This window comes from Pseudorca crassidens, chromosome 3, assembly GCF_039906515.1.
Source record: "Pseudorca crassidens isolate mPseCra1 chromosome 3, mPseCra1.hap1, whole genome shotgun sequence".
In the NCBI taxonomy this organism is placed as follows: domain Eukaryota; kingdom Metazoa; phylum Chordata; class Mammalia; order Artiodactyla; family Delphinidae; genus Pseudorca; species Pseudorca crassidens.
Window position 1 is genome coordinate 167153877 of NC_090298.1, and position 24442 is coordinate 167178318.

Consider the following 24442-nt stretch of genomic DNA (forward strand, 5'->3'; position numbering starts at 1 on the left):
GCCACTTTCGAATAGCGGCAAAATGAGTCCTACGTAAGGCCCGTCAGCTCTGCATCATTGCCGTCACCATGGTAATGCCGGGAGTCCCATCAGTTCCATGTAATGGCATGAGTCCGGTCTCCACAGGGTAGAAGGTGTTTCTCCATGGGGTACAGTGTGAATCCTCTCGCTTTGGGGTAAGGCAGGAGCCCCATCATTTTGGAGTAAAAACATGAGTCTCCTGACCTTGAGGTAATGCTGTAGGACCTGCCCCCCTGGAGAGACACCCCAAGCCTATCACTTTAGGCAGTTGTTCTTACCCGGGGGTGATTTGCCCTTCCATCCCCCAGGGGACCATGTTTGGACAGCCTCCCACAACAGAGAATTCTCTGGTCCCAAACGTCACCAGCTCTGTGGGTAAAGCATCCTGCCTTATGGTCACTTGGGATCCTGTGCAATACACTGCTGTGTGTGCGTGCGTGTGTGTGTGTGGTCCTGTGTGCCCTGACCTCTCTCTCTCTCCACTCTTTCTGCAGCTTGATGTGCACTCCATGCCTGGGCCCCTGTCCCAAGGTGTGCCACCTCCTGGAAGGCGAGAAGACCATTGACTCAGTGACATCTGCCCAGGAGCTCCGAGGCTGCACCATCATCAACGGAAGCTTAATCATCAACATTCGAGGGGGCAGTGAGTGCTCTAGGGGGAGGGGTTGCTGTCTGCTGGGAGCCACTCTCCCTGCGAGCACAGAAGGAAAACAGTCCAGAAACTCATGCAGGGAATCTGTTTCCAAACCTGGAGTTCACAGCTCAGTCCTGGCCTTACCACCCCCCACCCCGAGATTCTGATTTTCAAAGCTGGGAGTTGGGACATCAGAAATTTGCATTTTTAACAAGCAGGCAACATGCCCTCTTTTGCAGGTCTGGGGACCATGTCTCCAGAAATTCTGTCACAGGCAAAAAGGCATTTCTCTGTTTATTTATTCAGCGAACATTTATTGAATACTCACAGTGAACAAGGCAAAGTCCGTGCGTGGTGGATATCGCAAATAAACAAATTAACGTATAATGTAAACCCAGGCAGTGGTTCATGCTATGAAGGCAAGCAAAGCAGGGTGATGGAGGGAGCAAGGGTTGGCATCTTACTATAATAAATATATTCAGATTTGCAGGCAGGACAATCTCTGTCATAACTACTCTGCCTTGTAGGTGTATGTTGAGCAGGGCTCGTGAAAATCATTTTCAGCCTGTAAGTTAACCCTTCACTATGGGGAATTCTGGAAAGGTTAAAATATTTTGGTAGAAGCCCACTGGATATTCATTCTCTCCTTTCCTTAGACAACCTGGCAGCTGAGCTAGAGGCCAACCTTGGACTCATTGAAGAAATTTCAGGGTATCTGAAAATCCGCCGATCATATGCCCTCGTGTCACTTTCCTTCTTCCGGAAGTTACGTCTGATTCGAGGGGAGACCTTGGAAATCGGGTATGTGGGCCTGCTGCTCTATCTGTGGGCTCATTAGGAAGTTTGTGAGTTATTGTAGAGAAACTTAGGTTTTTTTGCCAAGACATGAAAACAACTTGAGTGTCCACTGATGGTTGCATGGATAAAGGAAATGTGGTGTATATGTGTGTGTGTGTGTGTGTGTGTGTGTGTGTGTGTGTGTGTGTGTGTACATATATATATATACAGTGGAATATTATTTCGCCATAAAACTATCTTTTTGCCGAAGCTCACACCTTTCATTTGGCTCGTTCCAATGACTTTCTTGCTGGTTCTAGAACTACCAGGGCCATCCAACAGAAATATAATACAGGTCACATACGAGACTTTAAATGTTCTAGTAGCCACATTTAAAACACTTTAAAAGACATAGGTGAAATGAATTTTAATAATGTATTTTACTGAACCCATTACATTGAAGCTGTTATTTTGACATGGACTCAATACAAAAAATTATAAAGAAGATCTTTTATATCCTTTTTTTTTTTAATGCAAAGTCATTGAAATCTGTGGTTTTTTACTTCTGGTACAGTTCAGAATGGCCAAATTTCAGGTACTTAATAGCCAGATGTGGCTGGTGGTTTCAGTGTTGGATAACACAGATCTAGGTGCTGCCCTTTTCCCATTCATTATGTACTGGTGGCCCACTCCTAGTTCTAAGGCACAGGTCTAATTGGGTTACTGAGTTGTTATAAAACCTTCAGTGGTCCCCCTCTGCCTACCAAGGAAGATCACGTATTCTTGGTCTCGGTCTGGCATGCAGTATACTAGAGGGTTTGGCCCATGGCATCTCTTTGGTCTTGCCCGTCACCTGTTGGCCAGAACAGGCTACTTTGCTCTTCCCTGGGCCCAGTTCACATGCCTCTGTGTCTTCAGTCTTTCCCCTTTTCAAAACCCATATCTCAATCCATCACAGTCTTACCCTCCTCCCCCACAAGACTGATCTCACATACCTTCCTGGCCCTGAAGACTTCCTCAACTTCCCCTGTCCATCTAACCCTCCTTTCAACATGTAATGAGTATGTGTCAAGCAAGTGGTTAGGACTGGGGACGGAGCACTGAACAAGATCAACTCCAGCCATGGCCCCGCCATCTTGGAGTTGGAGACGACAAGCTGATGAATGATTAGGCATGTGTGTGTTTCCATAGGAACTACTCTTTCTATGCCTTGGACAACCAGAACCTAAGGCAGCTGTGGGACTGGAGCAAACACAACCTCACCATCACTCAGGGGAAACTCTTCTTCCACTATAATCCCAAACTCTGCTTGTCAGAAATTCACAAGATGGAGGAAGTTTCAGGAACCAAGGGGCGCCAGGAGAGAAACGACATTGCCCTGAAGACCAATGGGGACCAGGCGTCCTGTAAGTGGTGATGCCCTTGTCCTTCCACGGACCAGATAACTTGGCTGCCTTCCCCCTCCCCCACCACACTGGCCCCCGGGGGAGTGTCGCTTCCCCCCAATGAGCTAAAACAACTATGTGTGTGATAGGCTCTCTGAAATACTGAGGAAGAATGTATACATGTTATCTCTTTGCCAAATATTAAACACAGTGCCTGATACTGGAAGATGCCACATAAACATTGAATGAATGAATGAATGAATGTCACTTATCTTACATATGGCCTTGGCTCGAATGCTACAGCAGGCTCTACAGTTGCTACAGCTGGAGACTGTCAGCTGACTGCCCTCCTCTGACAGGTTTTCTCTTGAAGCATTGAGGTGCCAAGGCTTCCGTAATGCCCTCATGTGAAGTTGGTTCCTTATGGCAGAAGCTGTGAGAATTCAGGGGAGGGAGAGAGCAAGGTTGGAACTTAAGGGGTAGAGCTTAAGGGAGGGCTTGCAATCTAGGCAGAGGGAATTACTCTGTCCAAGGCATTGTCCTTCCAAGGAATTGACACTCCAAGGTATGATGGTCTGCACGCTCCCTAAACCCACTTGGCATGTGTCCATTTGCACTGGACTTATGTGTTCTGACACGTCGGGCATGAAAATTCACACACAAGACAGAACTGTGTCAGAATAAATGCTATTCTTGAAAGTCCCTTTTTCCAGTAGCGATTAGCCACTTGTCCTTCTGTTGGTGCCGACCGTGGTTCTTTGGTTGAGCACATCTGGCCAAGTACCTGACTTGCGGTCAGGGCCAACTTGCACGACCTGTTCTTGACTCTGAACACAGGAGAGGCATGTGGAAATAAGACCTCTCAGAGGAACAGCATGTTGCCATCTTCCTTCTCGTGGATACTCTTGAAAATATGGGATCATCTGCTTTGGGTTGAAATAAATTATTTAATTCTGATACTGGTTTTTTTTTTTTTTTAACCTTTCTAGGTGAAAATGAATTACTTAAATTTTCTTACATTCGGACATCTTATGACAAGATCTTGCTGAAATGGGAGCCGTATTGGCCCCCCGACTTCCGAGACCTCCTGGGATTCATGCTCTTCTACAAAGAGGCGTAAGTAGAAGGATAAAGAGGTGTGTTTGTTGCATATGTTCTCAGAGGCTCCCCTCTGAGGTTCCTTTCTATCTCCTTACTTGTGGAATAAATATCATAGATCTCACCAGTTGATGGTGTATGACGTCAATAGCATTCCCTATTGTCAAAAGCCAGAAACTGAAGCAGGCAGGTTTCTTTTGGAGGTCCAGATTGGGCAGTATTCCATTTTGCTTCTTATATGTACATCTCACCAGACATCCTCAACAAAAAGTCACTTAGTCTACTTAGTAGGTGCCTTAAAGTTTATTTTTTATCTATTTTGTATTTTTTCCAACATTTGAAGCATTGTGGTAAAACATACATGAAATTGACCATCTTAATGACATTTAAGTGTACCGCTCAGTGGCATTAAGTACATTCATGACATCGTGTGACCATCATCACCATCGCTCTCCACAGTTTATTCATCATCTCACGCTGAAACTCTGTCGCCTTTCAATAACACCTAGTCGTTTTGAGTATATGACTGTGCTGAAATTTTAAAGGAAGACAATGGAAGTGGTGATTGTGTTAATAGGAATAATTGTTCCATCCCTCCATATTTTTTTAAATATTTATTTACTTATTTATTTATTTGCCTACATAGGGTCTTAGCTGTGGCACGTGGGAGTCTCTCTAGTTGCGGTGCCCAGGCTCCCTAGTTGTGGCCCACAGCCTGTAGAGTGCGTGGGCTTAGTTGCCCCGCGGCATGTGGGGTCTTAGTTCCCCAACCAGGGATTGAACCCGTGTCCTCTGCATTGGAAGGAGGATTCTTAACCACTGGACCACGAGGGAGGTCCCCATCCCTCAAAATTTACTACGTGTCAGGTTGTGTGTGGCGAAGTCAACACACATCCTCTTGTGTAATCTTATCAATAACTCTGGTAGTTAGTATCATCATCCTGATCACTGTTATTATTGTTGTTGGGAAATTGAGGCATAAGGGAAGCGGTCCCTTTCTCTTTGACTATTCCTGTGTCTTTTTTCCTTGTGGTAGAAGATTGTTGGTGAACAGGGTGCAAGCCTATAGGAGGTAACTTCGCCCGGCCACATCTCTTTGGTCTTTAGAGCTATAGTTGAGAAATGGTAATCAACTTTTCCTATTTCGTCTTGAAAGCCCTTATCAGAACGTGACGGAGTTTGATGGGCAGGATGCATGTGGCTCCAACAGCTGGACCGTGGTAGATATTGACCCGCCTATGAGGTCCAACGACCCCAAGTCACAGAACCACCCTGGGTGGCTAATGCGTGGTCTCAAGCCCTGGACCCAGTACGCCATCTTTGTCAAGACCTTGGTCACTTTTTCTGATGAACGCCGCACATACGGGGCCAAGAGCGACATCATCTATGTCCAGACAGATGCCACTAGTAAGCATTTCTTGTGGATGTGAATTTGTGCATGAATCAGACGTCTTGCGTTTAACAGGCTGACCTGGTGATGTCATATGAAATGCTTTTTTTTTTTTTGCATGGTTATTGGCTTCTAAAAGAGCCGGGCACTGAGGTTATAATTTCAGAAGATGAGGCAGTAGCAACAAGACCTCAGAGGGGAACATACCTTTCTTCTTCCCATTATGGAAAAATTTCAAATATTTACAAAAGTAGGGGGGAAAAAAAAAAAGATCCCCCCCACCGCCACCTTGTAACCATCTCTCAGCTTCAACAATGATCAATATTTTGCCATTTTTGTTTCATCACTATGCCTTTTCCCCCATCTCCATTTTTTGACGAGTGTTTCATAGCAATTTAGTTGTATTTTCATAAAGCATAAGCCCTCTCCAACCACTGGGATAGGAGACATTTGGTGATACCTGGAGATATTTTTGGTTGGCATGACTGGGGAGGCGGGGTTGGGGACCTGGGATGCTGCTCAACATATCACATGCACAGGACAGCGCCCCCCGGCAAAGAATTATCTAGCCCCCGCAAGTCAGTAGTTGAGAAATCCTGTCCCGTAGGATCGAGTCCAAACTTTATGAACCAGCCCCAACTTTATTGACTACCGCCCTCTCATCCTGTATCCTCCAGCAATACCTCCAGCAGGACTTATAGTTTCTGGAAACTTCCAGCTTCCAGGCTTTTGTACACACTGTGTCCTCTGCCTTGAGCCCCCCACTCCCACCCCTCACCGACTCCCTCAGCCACCTCCGTTCTTGAGGGGAAGCTTTTGTGGAGCCCAAAGGTGGTGCCTTTGGGGGGAATGTTAGATGGGCTGCCAGCTCAGGGATAAGATTGAATGGTATCCCACTGCCGAAATTTGCCCCAGGACTGGGTTCAATTGGGGCTAATGTTATCTAGAAGATGTGGCTTTGTCTATTCCCACAATCCTCCTTTTCCCCAGCGCCTTTTCAGTGCCCAGAACAGAGAAAGCTTGGCACGTCGTTGGAGCTCTGTAAATCAGGGGTCCCCGACCTCTGGGCCACAGACTGGTACCAGTCTGCCGCCTGTTAGGAACCAGGCCGCACAGCAGCAGGTGAGCGGCGAGCGAGCAAAGCTTCATCTGTATTTACAGCCGCTCCCCATCCCTCGCATTACCACCTGAGCTCCGCCTCCTGCCAGGTCAGCGGTGGCATTAGATTCTCATAGGAGCATGATCCCTACTCTGAACTGTGCACTCGGGGATCTGGGTTGCACGCTCCTTATGAGAATCTAATGCCTGATGATCTGAGGTGGATCTGAGGCAGTGACGCTAGAGCTGGGGAGTGGCTGCAAATACAGATTATCATTAGCAGAGAGGTCTGACTGCACAGAGACCATAAGAAATCAACTGCTTGCAGACTCCTATCAAAACTCTATCAGTGAGTGGCAAGTGACACTTAAGCTGCATTTTACAGAGTAGACTGGACATAAGCAACACACGTCGGGTGTCACTGTCTCCCATCACCCCCAGATGGGACCATCTAGTTGCAGGAGAACAAGCTCAGGGCTCCCACTGTTTCTGCATTCTGGTGAGTTGTATAATTATTTCATGATATATTACAATGTAATAATAATAGAAATAAAGTGCGCAATAAATGTAATGTGCTTGAATCATCCCGAAACCATCCCCGTCTCTAGTCCGTGGAAAAATTGTCTCCAACGAAACTGATCCCTGGTGTCAAAAAGGTGGGGGACTGCTGCCGTAAACGTTTGTTGCAAAAATGGTGGAACATGAAATCTACATAGTCTGTGGTACCCATGGATTGTAATTTTGTAACCCATGCTTTCACTGGGCAAGCATTCCACATGTTGCCAGTTTTCTCTGATGTTAAATAACACTGCAGAGAACATCCTCATGATTTCTCGAACTTGGGTTCTCCCCCTCATGCCCACCCGATGGCTTGCACCCTCCTCCTCCTCCTCACAGTGGACCTGTCTCCTTTCTCCTTGGCAGATCCTTCTGTCCCCCTGGATCCCATCTCGGTGTCTAATTCTTCGTCTCAGATTATTCTGAAGTGGAAGCCTCCCTCTGACCCCAATGGCAACATCACACACTACTTGGTATTCTGGGAGAGACAGGAGGAAGACGGTGAACTGTATGAATTAGATTATTGCCTCAAAGGTGAGTGCAGGCAGAGGCGGGGGAGGGGCCGGGTTTTTTTCAATTTTTTTTTTTTAAATTGAAGTATAGTTGATTTAAACTGTTGTGTTAGTTTCAGGTGTATAATGCAGTGATTCCGTTATACATATATATTCTTTTTCAGATTCTTTTCCCTTATAGGCTATTACAAAATGTTGAGTAGAGTTCCCTGTGCTATACAGTAGGTTCTTGTTATCTATTTTATACATAGTAGTGTGTATAACATCTGATCCACTTTGTTCTCCTTTTGGGGAAGCATCTCTCCCCTTCCACTTCCCAGCATGTGCATATGGGTACACACACTCCATTTTATCTCTGACAAAAACACACATACAGGCAGACCTCAGAGATACTGCAGGTTCAGTTCCAGACTCCCGCAAGGAGGTGAATATTGCAATAAATTGAGTCACGTGAATTTTTTGGTTTCCAGTGCCTATAAAAGTTATGTCCACACTATACTGTAAGTGTGCGATAGCATTATGTTTAAGAAAAAATATACTTAAAATATACATATTACTGTATTTCTCTTTCTGGCCTATATGTGGAATCTAGAAAAATGATGCAGATGAACTATTTGCAGGGCAGGAATAGAGATGTAGACGTAGAGAGCAGACATGCGGACACAGAGGGGAAGCGGAGAGTGGGACGAATTGGGAGATTAAGATTGACATATACACACTACCATGCATAAAATAGATAGCTAGTGGGAACATGCTGTGAAGGATAGGAAGCTCATAGGAAGCTCATGCCCTGTGATGACCTAGGTGGGTGGGATGGCGGGGAGGGTGGGAGGGAGGTCCAAGAGGGAGGGGATATAGATATACATAGAGCTGATTCACTTCATTGTACAGCAGAAGCTGACACAACATTGTAAAGCAATTATACACCAATTAAAAAATGATTAAAAATATACATACTGCTGTATATAAAATAGGTAACGTAACCAACAAGGACCTAGTGTATAGCACAGGGAACTATACTCAGTATCTTGTAATAACCTATAATGGAAAAGAATCTGAAAAGAAAATACTGAATCAGTTTGCTGTACACCTGAAACTAACACAACATTGTAAATCAACTCTATTTCAATAAAAATTTAACAAAGAAGAAATCGAGACTAAAAAAAAATAACAACCCAAACAATGCACATACCTTAATTAAAGAATACTTTATTGCTAAAAAAAAATTGCCCAATTACAATAGTAACATCCAAGACCACTGATCCCAGATCACCATTACAAATATAATAAAAATGAAGAAGTTTGAAATATTGTGAGAATTACCAAAGCGTGACACAGACATACGAAGTGAGCAAACGCTGTTGGGAAAATGGCACTAATAGACTTGTTCAACGCAGGGTTGCCACAAACTTTCGATTTGTAAGAAAAACACAATAAGAGGAGAGGTCTGCCTGCCTGTTCGCATTTCTAAACATCACAGCGTGAGGACACGCTCTGAAGACTCCTGTCAAAAACAGACACTCCCCATGTCTTGGCATCATTTCCCTCTGGAATTTTCTCCTCCTTCCCTTCCTTATCCACCTCCCCTGGTAGGGGTGTAGCTGTGTTAACCCACGCAAGACTTCTCTCCGAAGCTAGAAACACAGCCGATGTGTGGAATGGTGATTGGCGAAGTCAGGGAAGAATTTTCGCCCCTAATTTTAGACCCTTAAGTTGTAAGGACCAGAGAAAGCAAAGAGTGGTCATCTCTTCCCTCCTGGGCTTTCCATTCAAAATTTATACTAATGACACATTTTTTTCCAGTCTTTAATCTCATTTACTTAATGGGCTTCCATCCATCTACAGGAAAAGGGAAAAATATTTGAAGCCTCAAACTAGTGTGTATAAATTAGTTTAAGATTATTTTAAAAGTGGGTTTTAAAAAAGCCCATCAAACTGGAGAAACAGAAGTCTTGTTTTTTCGTTAGTTGTTTTGTTTTGTTTCAGTCTATATAAAGTATTTTTCCCCCAATCCCTAGACTCTTTTTTATTTTTATTTTTTAAAAATTTGATTGGAGTATAGTTGATTTACAATGTTGTGTTAGTTTCAGGTGTACAGCAAAGGGATTAAGTTATACATATACCTAGATTCATTCTTTTTCAGATTCTTTTCTCATATAGGTTATCACAGGATACCGAGTACAGTGCGCTATACAGTAGATCCTTGTTGGTTATCTATCTTATATACAATAGTGTGTGTATGTTCATTCCAAGCTCCTGATTTATCCCTTAGCTGTCTTGTTGTTGTTGATTGGTTGGCCTGTATTTATTTTTCTTTAGATGTTTTGAGTTACTGGTATCCTCAGACCTTGGGGCCGCTGATGAGACGTGGCTGAGGTCGGGAGCCTGAGGTCTTCTCTGACCTGCTGTAGGGCTTTGGGCAAGTCACTGAGCTTGTCACTGGCTGCCTCCTTTTGGGGAGAAGGGGCGGGAGGCCAGATAATCTCTGGACGCTGTCCCAGCTCTAAGATCATGTGCTATATGTATGCCTGTGACCTCATCCCCCGCCTGAGCAGAGGGTTGCAAACGTGATTTATCTCCTTGGATGCTTTATATAACTTGAGAGCAAGCAAAGTCATAGGCTCAGCTGTCAGCTGTCGGCCCTGCATGTGAGTAACCGAAACCGCCAGCTAGAACTGCCAGCAGCATCAGGATAGGCCATGTTTTCTTTTTCTCTTTCTTTCTTTCTTTTTTAGAGCAACAACTTTTATTCTGGAAGTCTGAATCTCTCATTACCATATGACAATTTGACATGGTTTTATTTGTAATGATGCCAAAGTTTATGTAATTAAAAAATAAACTTACCAAGGATGGATATCGTATGATGCAACTCTTAGGAGGTCCCTAGAGGAGTCAAATCCACAGAGACAGGAAGCCGGATGGTGGGTGCCAGGGGCTGGGGGAGGGGCTGGGGAGTGAGTGTTTCATGGGGACAGAGTTTCAGTTTGGGAAGATGAGAAAGTTCTGGAAATGGAAAGTGGGGACGGTTGCACAATAATGTGAATGTCCTTAATGCCACTGAGCTGTGCACTTAAAAATGATTAGGATGGTAACTTTTTTGTCATGTACATTTTGCCACAATTAAAAAACCCAAATACACACACAAATTAATAAGCTTTCTAACACACGCAAGATCGAGAATTTACTAACCGTGCCCAGTAGTAGCTTCCTTTACTATCACAAGTGGTTTTTTTCCCAGCTTTATTGAGGTGTACTTGATAAGTAAATGGCAAGATATTTAAAGTGTAAATTGTGATGATTTTATATACATACAGATTTTGAAAGGATCCTTCCCATCGAGTTAATTAATACATCTATCACCTGACATATTTATCTCTTTCTTTGGTGAGAACTTTCAGCTTCTCCTCTGATATCGAATTGTTTATTTCATTTATACAGTACAGTCTTATCAACTATATGGCTTTTTATTGTGGAATATATATAACATAAAATTTACCATTTGAACTACTTCTAAGTATACAGTTCAGCGGCATTAAATACATTCACACTCTTGTGCAACTGTCCCCAGTGTCCATCTCCAGAACTTTCTTGTTTTCCCAAACTGCAAACTTTGTCCCCATTAAACACTGACTCCCCACCCCCTCCCCCATCCCCTGGTGCCCGCCTTTCTACTTTGTCTCTATGCATTTGACTGTCCTAGATACCTCACTATATAGTCACAGAAAATCCGTGGGGCACCAAGTGTCATGCAGAAGGGGTGACAGGTGTCAGGAGCTATGTCCATGCCTGATCAAAAGTCCCTTCCTCCCCAGAAAAAGATCAGGACCCCACCCCAGCCTTTTACTAAGGAAATCTGAAGGTGTTTTTTTTTTTTAAATCCATAATGCCATCAATAGCCCCTCTAACAGCTAACCCACACAGGTGATTCCATGTCTATTAATAAACGTTAAGAAGAAGTATTTTTTAAGGATTTTGCAAAGCTTCCGAGTGGGTACTCACCACTCACAGGAAGATACTTTGAACTCATTGTCTAGCAGAGCCATTGAAAGGGAGAGGAAGAGATGGAATTTCCCTTGCGCAATAGACACGAGTAGGCACCCAGGGTCAGGGGCATGCTTTTTGCCCTTAAGGAGTAACCTACCTCCTCCAGGTTGTACCAGAAGTGACAGGCAGCGGGCATCCCCGGGACTGGACCTCAGGGGTCAAGACACACCAGCTGTGGTACTTACAAAAACAGTGTGGTATTTTTAAGAGCATGACCTTGAGCAGTTGTTCTTTTTTCCCTTTTTAAAAAATTCTCTTTCTGTGCTTCTTGGAAAAAGTTCTTCCCCCAATTTCATGTCTTTCATCCATCACTGTTGACATTGCGGGCCAGATAATTCTTTGAGGTGGGGGCTGTCTTGTGTCAGGTAAGATGTTGAGCGGCATCCCTGGTGAACACCAAAATGTCACCAGACCAAGCCCGTTGTCCTGCAGAGGGGAGTGGGGGGCAGTGCTGAATCACCCCTGCCCTGGTGAGAACCACTGCTCTGCTCTGACTTCCGTTTTCCTGAACGGATTGTAGATTCTTTCATTTGTGCTGCAAAGTTTGGTTGCTCAGTATAAACACTGGGTCTGTAAGTCTGACCCCTTAGAATTCCATTGGAATTCTGCTCTGTCCTCTTATCCCTTTATAGTTACCTGGTTGATTGATGATTCATTCATTCAACTGTGACTTGGTCCCCAGTCCTTTTCTAATGCCATCTCCCATCATTCTCTCCCTTATCCCCTTCCAGCTACACTGGGTCCTTGGCGTCTTCTGACATGCCAAGGAAATTCCTACCTCAGGGCCTTTGCACTCACTCTTTGCTGTCTGAATTGCTTTACACCAAGATATGTGCATGGCTCATTCTTTTACTTCCTTGGGGACTGCTTAGTGGTCACTTTCTCAGAGACATTCCCCCCCCCAGACACCCTCTGTCCTTTCACCCCACCATCGGACCCATGGCATATGTATTTATTAGTTTATTGTGTATTCCTCCCACCCCCACGTACCTCGTCCCCTGGAATGTAGGTTCTGTGATGGCAGGGACGTACCTCGTCACCTTCAGCATCTAGCCCTATGGGGTTGTGGTGTCTGCCATTTTCCTGCTGCACATCCACAGGTGCCTTCTCAGTTGTTAGGACCCTCCAGTGAGAGATCTTATTTTTCCCAGTAGACCTTGAACAAAGACCCTGGCCCCGAGCTCTGTCGCCTGTGCCCAGCAGCTCTGAGAAGGCCCCCTTTGCTCTGCGTGTATGTATGTGTGTAGTGGGGTGGAACTTGAGCCCCGCTCTGGCTTTCTCCAGGGTTGAAGCTGCCCTCCCGGACCTGGTCTCCACCGTTCGAGTCTGAGGGGTCTCAGAAGCACAATCAGAGTGAGTACGAAGAGTCTGCCGGTGAATGCTGTTCCTGCCCGAAGACCGACTCTCAGATCCTCAAGGAGTTGGAGGAGTCCTCATTCAGGAAAACATTCGAAGATTACCTGCACAATGTCGTTTTCATCCCCAGGTCAGCATTTGTCATTGGCTTGGGGTCTGGGGTCCTTATTTAGGGAACAAGATGAAGTGCAGACGCAGAGAGTGGGCAGAGTCCATGCTGAGCCACTTCCCTGGAGGGAGGGAGAGATCTTGCGATTTCAACAACTACCGTACCAGGAAGAGTGAATAATCGCCAAAAAAGGTGTGGGGGGGGTGTTTTTAAAAAACTCAACCTTTGCTTTCTTTCATTTATTTTTGGCTGCGTTGGGTCTTAGTTGCAGCACATGGGATCTTTGTTGAGGCATGTGGGCTTCTCTGTAGTTGTAGCATGCAGGCTCCAGGGCGTGTGGGCTCTGCAGTTATGGTGCACGGGGTCCAGAGCACGTGGGCTCTGTAGTTTGTGGCAAGCGGGATCTCTAGTTGAGGCGCGTGAGCTCAGTAGTTGTGGCGCATGGGCTTAGTTGTGCCACGGCATGTGGGATCTTAGTTCCCTGACTAGGGATCGAACCCGTGTCCCCTGCATTGTAAAGCGGATTCTTTACCACTGGACTGCCAGGGAAGTCCCTGAAGACATTTCTTTCTGATGTCTCATGGACTCTTTACCCCAGCCTCTGGCCTCATTCTGAGTTCTGAAACGATCTCCATTAGATTCCCAACAATTGATTATTATCTAATAGATGATTATAGATAATAATCAAGAATCGATAGATTCAATTATTAGATTAGATGACCGAGAAGTGCCTGCCTGGCCCCATGCTTGGTTTGTGGATGAGTCTCAAGCTCAGTGCATTCTCTTTTTAAAATCTATGTCCCCTTCTTACCCTTCCAGAACTTTGCATGACCTCTTAAAAACTCCGGAGCTTCTCCTATTTAAATATTTTTCCTCTAGTGAGCGAAGGGGCTTGCTTGCTGATGTGCATCTGATCTACAGAGAGGGCTTGCCTTAAAAATGATGCTGTTTTTTTCATACTTCTTTACCTTTCCTGCAAGCAGAGACCCTTAGGTAGAATGCAAATTTCTGTGGGTCGCGGGTTAGTTTACCTCGCTCGGTTCCTCAGTTTATTCATCTGAGGAGTGGAGAGAAAAGTAGTTCCTGCTTTTTAGGATTGTGGGATTATACGAGTGATACGGGGATTCTCAACCTTGGCGCTGTTGACATTTGGAGCCAGACCATTCTCTGGGGTGGGACCGTCCTGTGCGTTGTAGGATGTTGAGCAGCGTCCCTGGCCTCCACCCACTAGATGGCAGTAGCACTGCATCTTATGAGTTCATGAATTTTTACAGTAACCCACTGAAGCACTTGCCATCTCCTTTTTAGGGGTCCAAAGCCTGTGGTTTTGTTTGTTTTTTGCTTAAGAATGACTCTGCCCAGGGTTTTTTGTTTGTTTGTGGTACGCGGGCCGCTCTCCAGCCGCGGAGCACAGGCTCCGGACGCGCAGGCTCAGCAGCCATGGCTCACGGGCCCAGCCGCTCCGCGGCACGTGGGATCTTCCCGGACCGGGGCACGAACCCGCGTCCCCTGCATCGGCAGGCGGACTCCCAACCACTGCGCCACCAGGGAAGCCCTGCCCAGGTTTTTAATCAAATGTGTGCTGAGGGCTTTCAGCTGCCCCTCCCTCTCCACACTTGACCTCCCCCTCCCGCCATGGACTTCACCGGAAGGCTACTCAGAAATGTCCAATACAATTGGCCATTTCCAAAGTATATCGACACCCCCCCCACCCCCACATTTACATCAGGATAAAACAAGATTCTAAAATGCGTCTCTTCAAAGGCCCAGCAATGCTCCTGGGAGAGGTTTCCCCAGAACCATCAATATATAACATTTCTTCTTTTCTCTTTCTTGCCTTCTTATCTGACCCTGAGTCCAAAAGACCACTAAATGACACAGCCCAGGCCTGGAGGTAGTTACTGTTTTACCTGTTAAAACACTGCCAGACTTTAAGATAATGGCTGAGTCAGTTGTGAGGTTTAAAAGTGGTGTTAAGTTTGACATCCCATGGGAACCCCAGATGACCAGGTCTCTGCGGGGTGTTTTCTCTGCTTCCCCCCTGCCCCCCAGCCCCTGGCTGTGTTCTCCGCATCTGCTGGGGAAGGTGTGGTTCAAGTGATGGGAACAAGTGGTCCATGGTCCAGGGCTGTCCTCAAAGCGGCTGGTTTTGTTTTCACAGAAAATCCTCTTCAGGCCCTGTTGCCGAGGACACTAGGTACGACTCACCTGTGGGACGTAGGCGTGGCCCGTGGTGGCTGCACAGCGCGGGGCCAGTGGGCCAACGGGTCAGGAAGCATGTTGTGCCCCTTTGAGACCCCAGGGGGCTTCTGTGGTTTGACGCATGCACCGCTCTGCTCTGCCGCGACCAGGCGCTTCACAAATTCACACGTTAAGTGCCTTCACCCTGAAATGGGATCTGGGCGTGAATGTGGGGGGAAAAATCCTAACTAACACACTCTTACTAAAACATGGAATCGAGGGCGTACTTTCCGGGCACCTCCTAGGTGCCGCCCATTTTTCCTCCACGCATTTACTAACTACAGATTAATTTATCTAGCTGCAGAACTGTGCCCGGCGCCCAGAGTCGAAACCCCTTAGCGGCAGGTAGTGGGGAAGGCTGATCCGGGAGCGGAACATTTTTATTGGGGGTGACAAGTGCGGGATGACAGGTGTGAGTGAGCACAGGTGTGCCGAGTCCCTCAATTCCACTGAGGATAGTCAAGGATGCTCGCCTTTGACGTGTGTCTTAAAGAATCAACTATGCTTCAATATTTAAAAAAAAAAGAAAAGAAAAGAAAAAAAGAATTAAGCAGGGGGCGTGTCCTGGAGGAGAGTACAGGCAGAGGGAACTTGGGGAAAGGCAAGTCGGTGGAAAGAATCCTGGACTCTTGGGAAGAACAGGAGAGACTGGAAAGGCAGGGTAGGGGCCATGCGGAGGGACTTTATTCTTCCAGCAGAGGGTTTATTTATTTATTTTTAGGCCGTGTGCGGTCCCGATCTGCCCTCTAGTGGTCATTAGGAATATAATCTGTAGTAAAGAAAGGTCTAGAAATTTGAGGCCTTGATCCAGACGAGAGCTTATCAATGTCAGACCTTTTGACATTAGGGGCCAGATCGTTCTCAGTTGTGGGGACTGCCCTGTGTATTGTAGAATCATGCGCTGTATCCTTGGTCTCTACCGCTTTGAAGCCAGTGTCACACCATACCCCAAATAGTGACGACCAAAGCTGTCTCCAGACAGGCCAAATGTCCCCTTGGTGGTAGGACCATGAGCAGAGTCACTCCTGGTTGGGAACCACTGGTCTACTGTGAGACTGTGGGATAATAAAGTGCTGTGTATGTAGGGAGAGAGAGAAGTCAGCTGATGCTTTGCCATGGGGGTGTCTTTCATGACCACATGGTCTTTTTGGGTATAATCCTTCTGATGTATGCATATTTAGACTGTTTGAGGCCATTTACGTTTCCCTTCGTTCAGATACCAACTTCTCAGTGGTTATTCACGAGGCCCCAGGGTCTCTGTCCTATTTGGAAGGCCCATCTGTGCTTGCACAGAAATGTTCTGAACCTTGTTAATATGCGTGCATCTTTGGTTTAATAGCTTTGGTTTCCATTCAAGAATGTCATTGGTCTTTTCACACAAAAAAGACCACAAAGAAAATCTTAGTGAGTACTCCCGAAGTAGGGTTTGATTTCTGACTACAGCGCAATAAAAACTAAAGGTAAACTTCAAAAGATTGAACAGAAAACTCTACTTCCTGGTGATTAAAAGTGGATCACTTAGACTTCTGTTGGGTGAAAGTCGAAATGGAAGGTTTCATTAAAAACCGTTTGGAAAATAACGGAGACGTGAACGTCACATACCTTCACTTGTAGAATATTGCCGAAGCTGGACTTTGTTGCAAATTAGTAGACTTAAATGGTAAATTAAGAAAAAGCTTTAAAATGTAAGATATAATGTATTAGGAAGGGAGGGGAAAATCAATATAGCTTAACTTGTGGTAAATGTAATCAAAGGGAGATACCCACAAATAACTAGAAGAAGGTGATGTAAAACTGAAGTCTGACAAAGATTGTACTATGTTGCAGTCTATGGATAATCATGAGCTATTAGATTTGAAACTTTCAGAGAGTTGAGAAATTTTAACTTGTCCAAGCTAATGCAAGAAGCAGCAGAAAGATATCCTAATAACCTTGGGAAAAGACTTTAAAAAAAAAAGTGTCAATTAATTTCTTCAAAAAAAAAAAACAAGACCTCAGGCTTGGAGAGTTTTCTAGTTGAGTTCTTTCACATTCTCAAAGAGCAACTATTTTCTGTAATACAGAAACTTTTCCAGAGCATAGAAATCTATGGAAAATCTTCTCAGTTCATTTGATAAAACTAACATAGAACCCCTTAGCAGAACCTGACAAAGATGCTATGTTGAAAGAAAACCCAGAACAAGCTAATATGGGATTTTAGATCCACATGTCCTAAATAAAACACTGTGCTGGCAATATCATTTATCTCACAATGCAAGGATGGTTCAAGATCAGGCATTCTGCTAATAGAATCTAATTCATTAAGGGGTGCAGTGAGGAAAATCACAATAATCTCATTCAGTAACATTTATTAAAAATTATTAATTTAGAGAAAGGGAGGGGGAGAGGCCTTTTATAAAACTAGGAATAGAAAACTTCTGCAACAAGATAAATATTACCTAGATGAAACCAACAGCTGAGCTAACATCTTTCTTAAAACTATTCCTGTTAGCTTTGGAAGGAAGCCAATCTCGTCATTACTAAGGAACGTTTCTCTGGGTATCTAGCCAATGCAGTGATACAGAAATTAGAATTGTAAGGAATGGATTGTGGGAAATAAAGTCATTGATATTTTCAGGTATTCTAGTGCAAGGGTAAGCAGACTACCTGGTTTTGTCAATGAGTTTTATCGGAATGTAGCCACGCCCATTTGTCTACATTGTGTCAATGGCTGTTTTCAAGCTGCCATGGCTTGAAAGCCATTGGAAGTTGAATAGTTGTGACAAAAATCACATGTCCCGCAAAACCCTAAATATTTACTATCTAGCACGTATGGGAAAAGTTTGCTGACCCTTTTTCAAGTATGTTCCTTGAAAACCTAAGAAAATCAACCCTGAGACTCTTAGAATGAGAGTTTGGGAAAGTAGGTACAATAGAAAGAAACAAAAATGCAGTAGATATACTAGCAACAATTAAAACATAAATCAGGGGAAAGGTCCCTTTCATGATTGCCCTAAAACCTTAGTAATCCCATCTAAAATTAGCTGTAAAGGAAAAAAAATTATTTAAATTGCTGAGATATAAACTTACGTAGATAAATGTGAAAGATTCTTTCAAATCATTTCAAGAAAACTCACTGGCACACAGCAAACCAGGGTGAATCGATAAAGGATTAATGTCCTTTGTGAATGAACAGCTCAGGAATAGGAATGAGGAAGGCCCTAGAACTTCATAGAAAGGATGGGCAAAGGGTGGACAAATCCTTAGTGAAACACAAAAGAATCAATGAAGGACAGAAGACTTTACATTCAGCAGGACACAGAGGTGCAAATAAAGCAGTAGAGTAATGCTTAAAAAACTTCTTTCCTGAGGTTGAAAATCTGAAAAAGAAAAATCAAAACAAAACAAAAACTCCTTTTAACCCTCAACGTTGCTGAGATTATCCTGATGTGTAGTTTCATGCGTTACTGGTGAGACCACAGTCAGTACAAAGGGTCTGGAGGATAGAAGTTTAGCCATACGTGTAAAGAGGCATAACCTACTGATTGCTCTTCTCAGAATCTACTTCTAGGAACTAATAAGACAATCAGATGCTGATCAAATTAATATTTATAATAACAAAAAATTAAGAATATGCTTACATTAAAAAATAAGAAGATGACTAAGTAAATTATGGCTCACGTATGAAATGGAATATTCTACAGTTTTCCAGGTTTTCTGCAATGAGCACGTGGTACTTTCATAACGAGGAGCGAAAACGTTTACATTGAAAAAGAAAAAATGTAAATTCTGTCCTACTTCAAACATTATGTTTTCAGGGAAATATCTGAGAATGCTTCTAATACAAGTGAGCAAAATGGATTGTAAAACTAGCTTGGTCCCCATCATACCCACACATAATAAAAAAATTGCCCAAAGGACACAGTGGCCAGCAGAATAATGAGTAAATTCAAACTTTCTTGATACCGTTTTTTTGGATTTATATATTTTTTAGGCTATTAACATTTTTCTTCATCTATCTTTTTAAGGGGGAAAATGTGCCAATCGCAGACATTTTTTGAGTTACCGTTAGCAACCTGAGTGATAAGATTCTTTTCCCAAGAACTGAAGTATAATCACTTAGATTATGCAGGTGTCCTAAAGGGTCATAGGACCAGAAGCATTTCTCCTGATGAAACTGGTGATGTTGTCAAGCAGCTTGGACCGTTTGCAGGGCTTCCTGAAAAGCTAGACTCTTACACGCTTTCGGCATCCTATTTTTAACACTGACCCTGGCTGGGCTATTAACCTGCAAAATGAGAATCTGAAATCAAGCATGTTGAGGGGAATATTGGTGTGTCTCCTACGGATGGTCCTGGAGCCCTTTCCCCCCCTACTTCCCTCTTGGGGTGCACCTGCCCGACATGATGCCTATGAGGGCACCCTGAAAACTGCTCTGGGTTGTAATTCCTGGAAATTAACATTGTAATCCACACTCCCCCTGGAATCTCACTGCACCCGCAGTCTTTGGTTTTAAGCCTTTTATTCTCCGGCAACGTTTTTTAAAAGATGGTGATTGCCTGACCGAGTGTGTCCTACTGTCGTGACAGGCCGTCGAGGAAACGCAGGGCCCTTGGTGATGTGGGGAATGTGACAGCGGCCGTGCCCACCATTCCGGGATTCCCCAATACGTCCTCAACCAGCGCACCTACGAGCTCAGAGGAGCACAGACCATTCGAGAAAGTGGTGAACAAGGAGTCTCTGGTCATCTCTGGCCTGCGTCACTTTACTGGCTATCGCATTGAGCTGCAGGCTTGCAACCAGGATTCCCCCGAGGAGAGGTGCAGCGTGGCTGCCTATGTCAGTGCCAGGACCATGCCCGAAGGTGGGTCAGCTCGCATCGTGGGGCCAAGAGCCCCAGGCTGACCAAGGAAAAGCCTTCCGCCCTCTAGGCAGCGTATACGTGATTTTAACTTATTCGCCTCAATCATTTTTCATTTTCCCCCAGCTTTATTGAGATGTAATTGATGTATAACATTGTGTAAATTTAAGGTGTACAATGTGTCGGTTTGATGCACTTACATATTGCAAAAGCATTCTCGCAGTAGCGTTAGCTAACATCTCCGTCAGGGCACATAAGTACCATTTCTTTTCTGTGGTGAGAACATTTAAGATCTACTCTCTTAGCAGCTTTCAAGTATACAACAGAATATTGTTAACTATAACCACCATGCTGTACATTAGATCCTCAGAACTTATTCAGCTTATCAATGGAAGTTTGTACCCTTTGACCAACATCCCCCCATTTCCCTCACCCCCCCCCCGCCCCTGGGAACCACCATTCTACTCTCTGTTTCTGTGAGTTCAGCTTTTTTATCATCCACATATAAGTTAGATCACACACTATGAGTCTTTCTGTCTGGCTTTTTTCCCTTAACATAATGCCCTCAAGGTCCATCCATGTTAACCTATATTATTTTGTAATTATATGAGTCATCATAGCCATTATATAAACTTTAGAAAGTACACACAAGCCGTAAGAAAAATAAAGTAAAATTAAGGAATACTTATACAGTGTATTAGGGCTCTCCAGAGAAACAGAACCAACAGTGTAACTGAAAGTGGGGTCCGGCTGCTTCCTGCTCAAAAGCCAATAAAGGGGCAAGGTGGGTGGAAAGGAAAATTTGCTTTATTTTGGATGGTGGCAACTGGGGGGTGAGGGGAGGGCGGACACTTGTCCAAAGGCCAACTCCCTCCCAACGACAGTCAGTAGGCAAGAGCTTTTCTAGACGGAAGGAGGGGGCTACACGCAGAAACAGCACAGTCAGCTCTGACAGTCATCTTGAAATTGGTCATCAGTGGTCTGACCAGCGTCATCTTGATTGTTTTAAGTATGGTTAGTCTTTAGTTCCAGGGTTGGTTTGTTTCCATTACTTTGAGGCCAATTCTTGGAATTGTGGCGGCTTATGTCATGGGTACAGTCTGGTCATCATGTAGTTAACGTGTCCACCTGGCGAGGGTTTCAGTATCTATAAGACAGCTCACAGGATAGGGCTCAGAATATTATCTATAGCCCTTGAGAAGGAACTCAAGGTCCCTGACTTTGCTTAATGACTAAATTATTATTATTTGGTCTCCTTTGACTGTTTTCCTTTGTTTCTGCATTTTCTCCCTTCTCTGATTAAACTTATTCTTTGGCTACAGTTTTTCCAGAGACGAAAGGCAGGCGGAGGACATGGGGGACACAGACCATAGGGCCCCTGCTCCATTTCAACAGGATGTGACATAGATCAATCGATTGATAGACAGACAGACATAAATATGTAGAGAATCCCATGAGACGAGCTCTATATGTCCATTCTCCAATATGGGAAATGGCACACAAGAAAGTTACGTACCCAGTTTAAGGTCACTCAGCTGCTAAGTGGTGGAGGTGGGATTTGATCCAGGGATCGGGTCCCTGCCTCTAACCACTGCCCCTTACAGCCAAGGCAGATGATATTGTTGGCCCCGTGACCCACGAAATCTTCGAGAACAACGTCGTTCACTTGATGTGGCAGGAGCCCAAGGAACCCAACGGTCTGATCGTGCTGTATGAAGTGAGTTACCGACGATACGGCGAAGAGGTAAGATCCTTGACGCCTGGGGATGTACCTCCTTCTTCTTCTTAAATTCTGGCTCTAGTGCGTCTCTCATTAGGTGCTTTGTCGTGAGGACTCAAAGCCTTGATATGTGACTTTCCAGGGAGATGGGTCAGAAATGTCAAAATGTGAAAATAATATGTCTCTCGGGACCAATGAAGGGCAATACATCCTCAGAATAACCAAGATGAGCTTGGTACTGACTGAAGCATCCAGAATTTAAACATGAGGCATCCAAGGTTTATAAGAATAGAGTCAGGATTCAAACCCAAGACTCTCTGATGTTCTAATCCAGGGGTCGGCAATTCTTTTCTGTAAAGGGCCAGATAGGAAACACGTTTGGCTTTGTGGTGCGATGGTGTCTGATGCAAATACTCAACTCTGCCTTTGCATTGTGTAAGCTGCCGTGTAGACAATACGTAAATGAAGGGGTATGGTTGTGTGCCAATAAAACTTTATTTGCAAAAACAGGCAGCAAGCAGGCTGGGATTCGCTGGTCCCTACTCTTAAGCTGTAACCACTGTGGGGCGGATCTCTATCCCCAGAAAGGGCTTGGGGTCTACACCTGTCAAGAGAGGCACTGCTGGGGCGTGGACCTGATTAAGGATATTTCTCCCCTTTACTGGGTGACTTCAGGCAGATGTCAAGTTACCTACCTGAGTTTGACCCGGAGGGTGTACCCTGACATCAGTTGAGCCCTTTGCAATGATCCATTTATACCTCACAATGACCCTCTAAGGGAAAATCTGCTAGTGTCTCCATTTACGGCTGAGAGAATGGAAATTTGGGGAGCTGAAGAGACTTTCTCAAGGTCATACACCCAATACTCAAACCCAGATCCTTGGGCTCTGGTGCCTGACGTCGGTAATTAAGGGTGATTAGGTGGATCAGAGGTCATTTTCTATAAAGGGCCAGGGAGTTAATATTTTCAGCTTTGGGAACCATACAGTCTTGGATCAACTGCTCAACTCTGCTGTTAGAGCTCCAAAGCAGACACAGACAATACAACAATGAATGGGAGTAGTTGTGTGCTAATAAAACTTTATTTACAAAATCAAGCAGTGGACCGGATTCAGCCTGCGGGCCCTAGTTTGCCAACCCCTAACAGAAATTGTAGCAAAACTGTCCGACTTCTTGGAACTTTGAGGGAGAGTCATCCTGTAACCAGGTGGGCAGAGCTTGGCTTCCGCAAGCCAGAGAGGACAGATGGACCTCTCTCTGTTGATCCTTCCTGGGACCACATCTCTTGATGTCCAAATATTCAGCTTTGATGATGATTTAGAACTGAAATCTGCAAACTATCATCTGTGGACCAAATCTGACCCTCGGCCTGTTTTTATATGTCCTGCAGAGCGTTGTCAAAAGAAACAAGGAAAACTGTGCACCAGCGTGAGTCCAGTGGCCAAGCCCAGCATCAGTATAGGAGGGGATCCCTCAGGGGTGTATAAAGAGAGGCATGATTCATAGGGAGCCGTTATTGCAGAGTTGATTTAATATCTTATCCCAATCCCTGTTCTAAGGAAATAATTCAAATTTGGGGTGGTGGTAAAGCTTTCTGCGTAAGATTTTCACCACTAGCAAAAAGTACAAGCCACTAGATACTGTCCATTGGAGAATGGCTACATAGAGGATGTACATCGTGGATGTACAGCCCTTTACAATGATGTTGGGGTGACCGTTGTCCAGTATAATGTAGAGGTTGAGATGACAGGCTCTGGATTTCAGATCTTCCAAGCTGTTATTCTTCATCTTCCACCAGCAGCCAAGAAACACCCCCCCACCCCATCCAAAGTAGCTTATGACAAAAGGGAAGCTTATTAGCTCCCATAACTGCACAGTCGAAGGAGATCAGGCACAGCTGGATCCAGAATTCCTTTGGATCTGTTGCACTTCAAGGGGTCCTTGCCGTGATCCCAGCAGCTCCTGATCGTCCTGTGATTTTAGTGGTTCCAATCTTCATATCCTCTCAGTGCCAAGCCTAGAGGGAGAGAGAGTCTGTGTCCCGGCATTTCCAGCCATGCTGAGGTCACGTGACACCCAATCGTATGACCATGACGGTGCTGTGTGCTGATTGGCTCAGGCATGAGGGTTTTAAAATAACAGCTTAATTGAGGTAGCTTCACGTACCATAAAATATATCCATTTAACACATACAATTCAATGATTTTTAATACAGTCACAGTTCTGCAACCATCACCACAATTTCAGAATATTTTCGTCACCCAGCGAAGAAAGCCCACCTCCTTAGCCATCAACCCCCAATCTTCCCTGCTCCCTCCTCCTCCAGCCCCTGGCAATCACTAATCTGCCTTCTGTCTCCATGGAGACAGGTCTCTGCTGCTGAGGCCAACTCATCCCCATTTGCCTGGAATTTCCCAGGTTTGAGCATTGAAGTCCTGCATCCCGAGATAATCTGGGTAAACTGGGACAGTTGTTACCCTACTGGCATTGGACCCAACCCTAACTTCTCGCAGCCGCCTTCACTGGCCTGCCTCTCTCGTTCCTGGAGCCCAGGTGTTGCCAGTAGGAATTCTCACCACCAATCTCCACCATAACCTCTGCCCTGCATAGCCCTGGCACCTGCATGGACCCTGATCCTAGACAGACGAGCCCTATTTGC

At 44.8% G+C, this 24442-nt stretch overlaps 1 protein-coding gene across 4 annotated transcripts in view; it reads left to right on the top strand.

The window, feature by feature from the left end:
• INSR (insulin receptor) overlaps positions 1-24442 on the top strand; it is a 125804-nt gene that overhangs the window by 83355 nt on the left and 18007 nt on the right. For 2 of the 4 annotated variants that reach the window (XM_067733991.1, XM_067733990.1), the window contains exons 4-13: positions 516-664; positions 1312-1456; positions 2624-2838; positions 3807-3933; positions 5072-5322; positions 7328-7495; positions 12802-13003; positions 15144-15179; positions 19792-20066; positions 21668-21807. In XM_067733991.1, the coding sequence (XP_067590092.1) occupies positions 516-664; positions 1312-1456; positions 2624-2838; positions 3807-3933; positions 5072-5322; positions 7328-7495; positions 12802-13003; positions 15144-15179; positions 19792-20066; positions 21668-21807 (1708 nt within the window). The remainder of the gene's footprint in view (positions 1-515; positions 665-1311; positions 1457-2623; positions 2839-3806; positions 3934-5071; positions 5323-7327; positions 7496-12801; positions 13004-15143; positions 15180-19791; positions 20067-21667; positions 21808-24442) is intronic. The other 2 variants (XM_067733993.1, XM_067733992.1) reach the window with 1 other exon arrangement.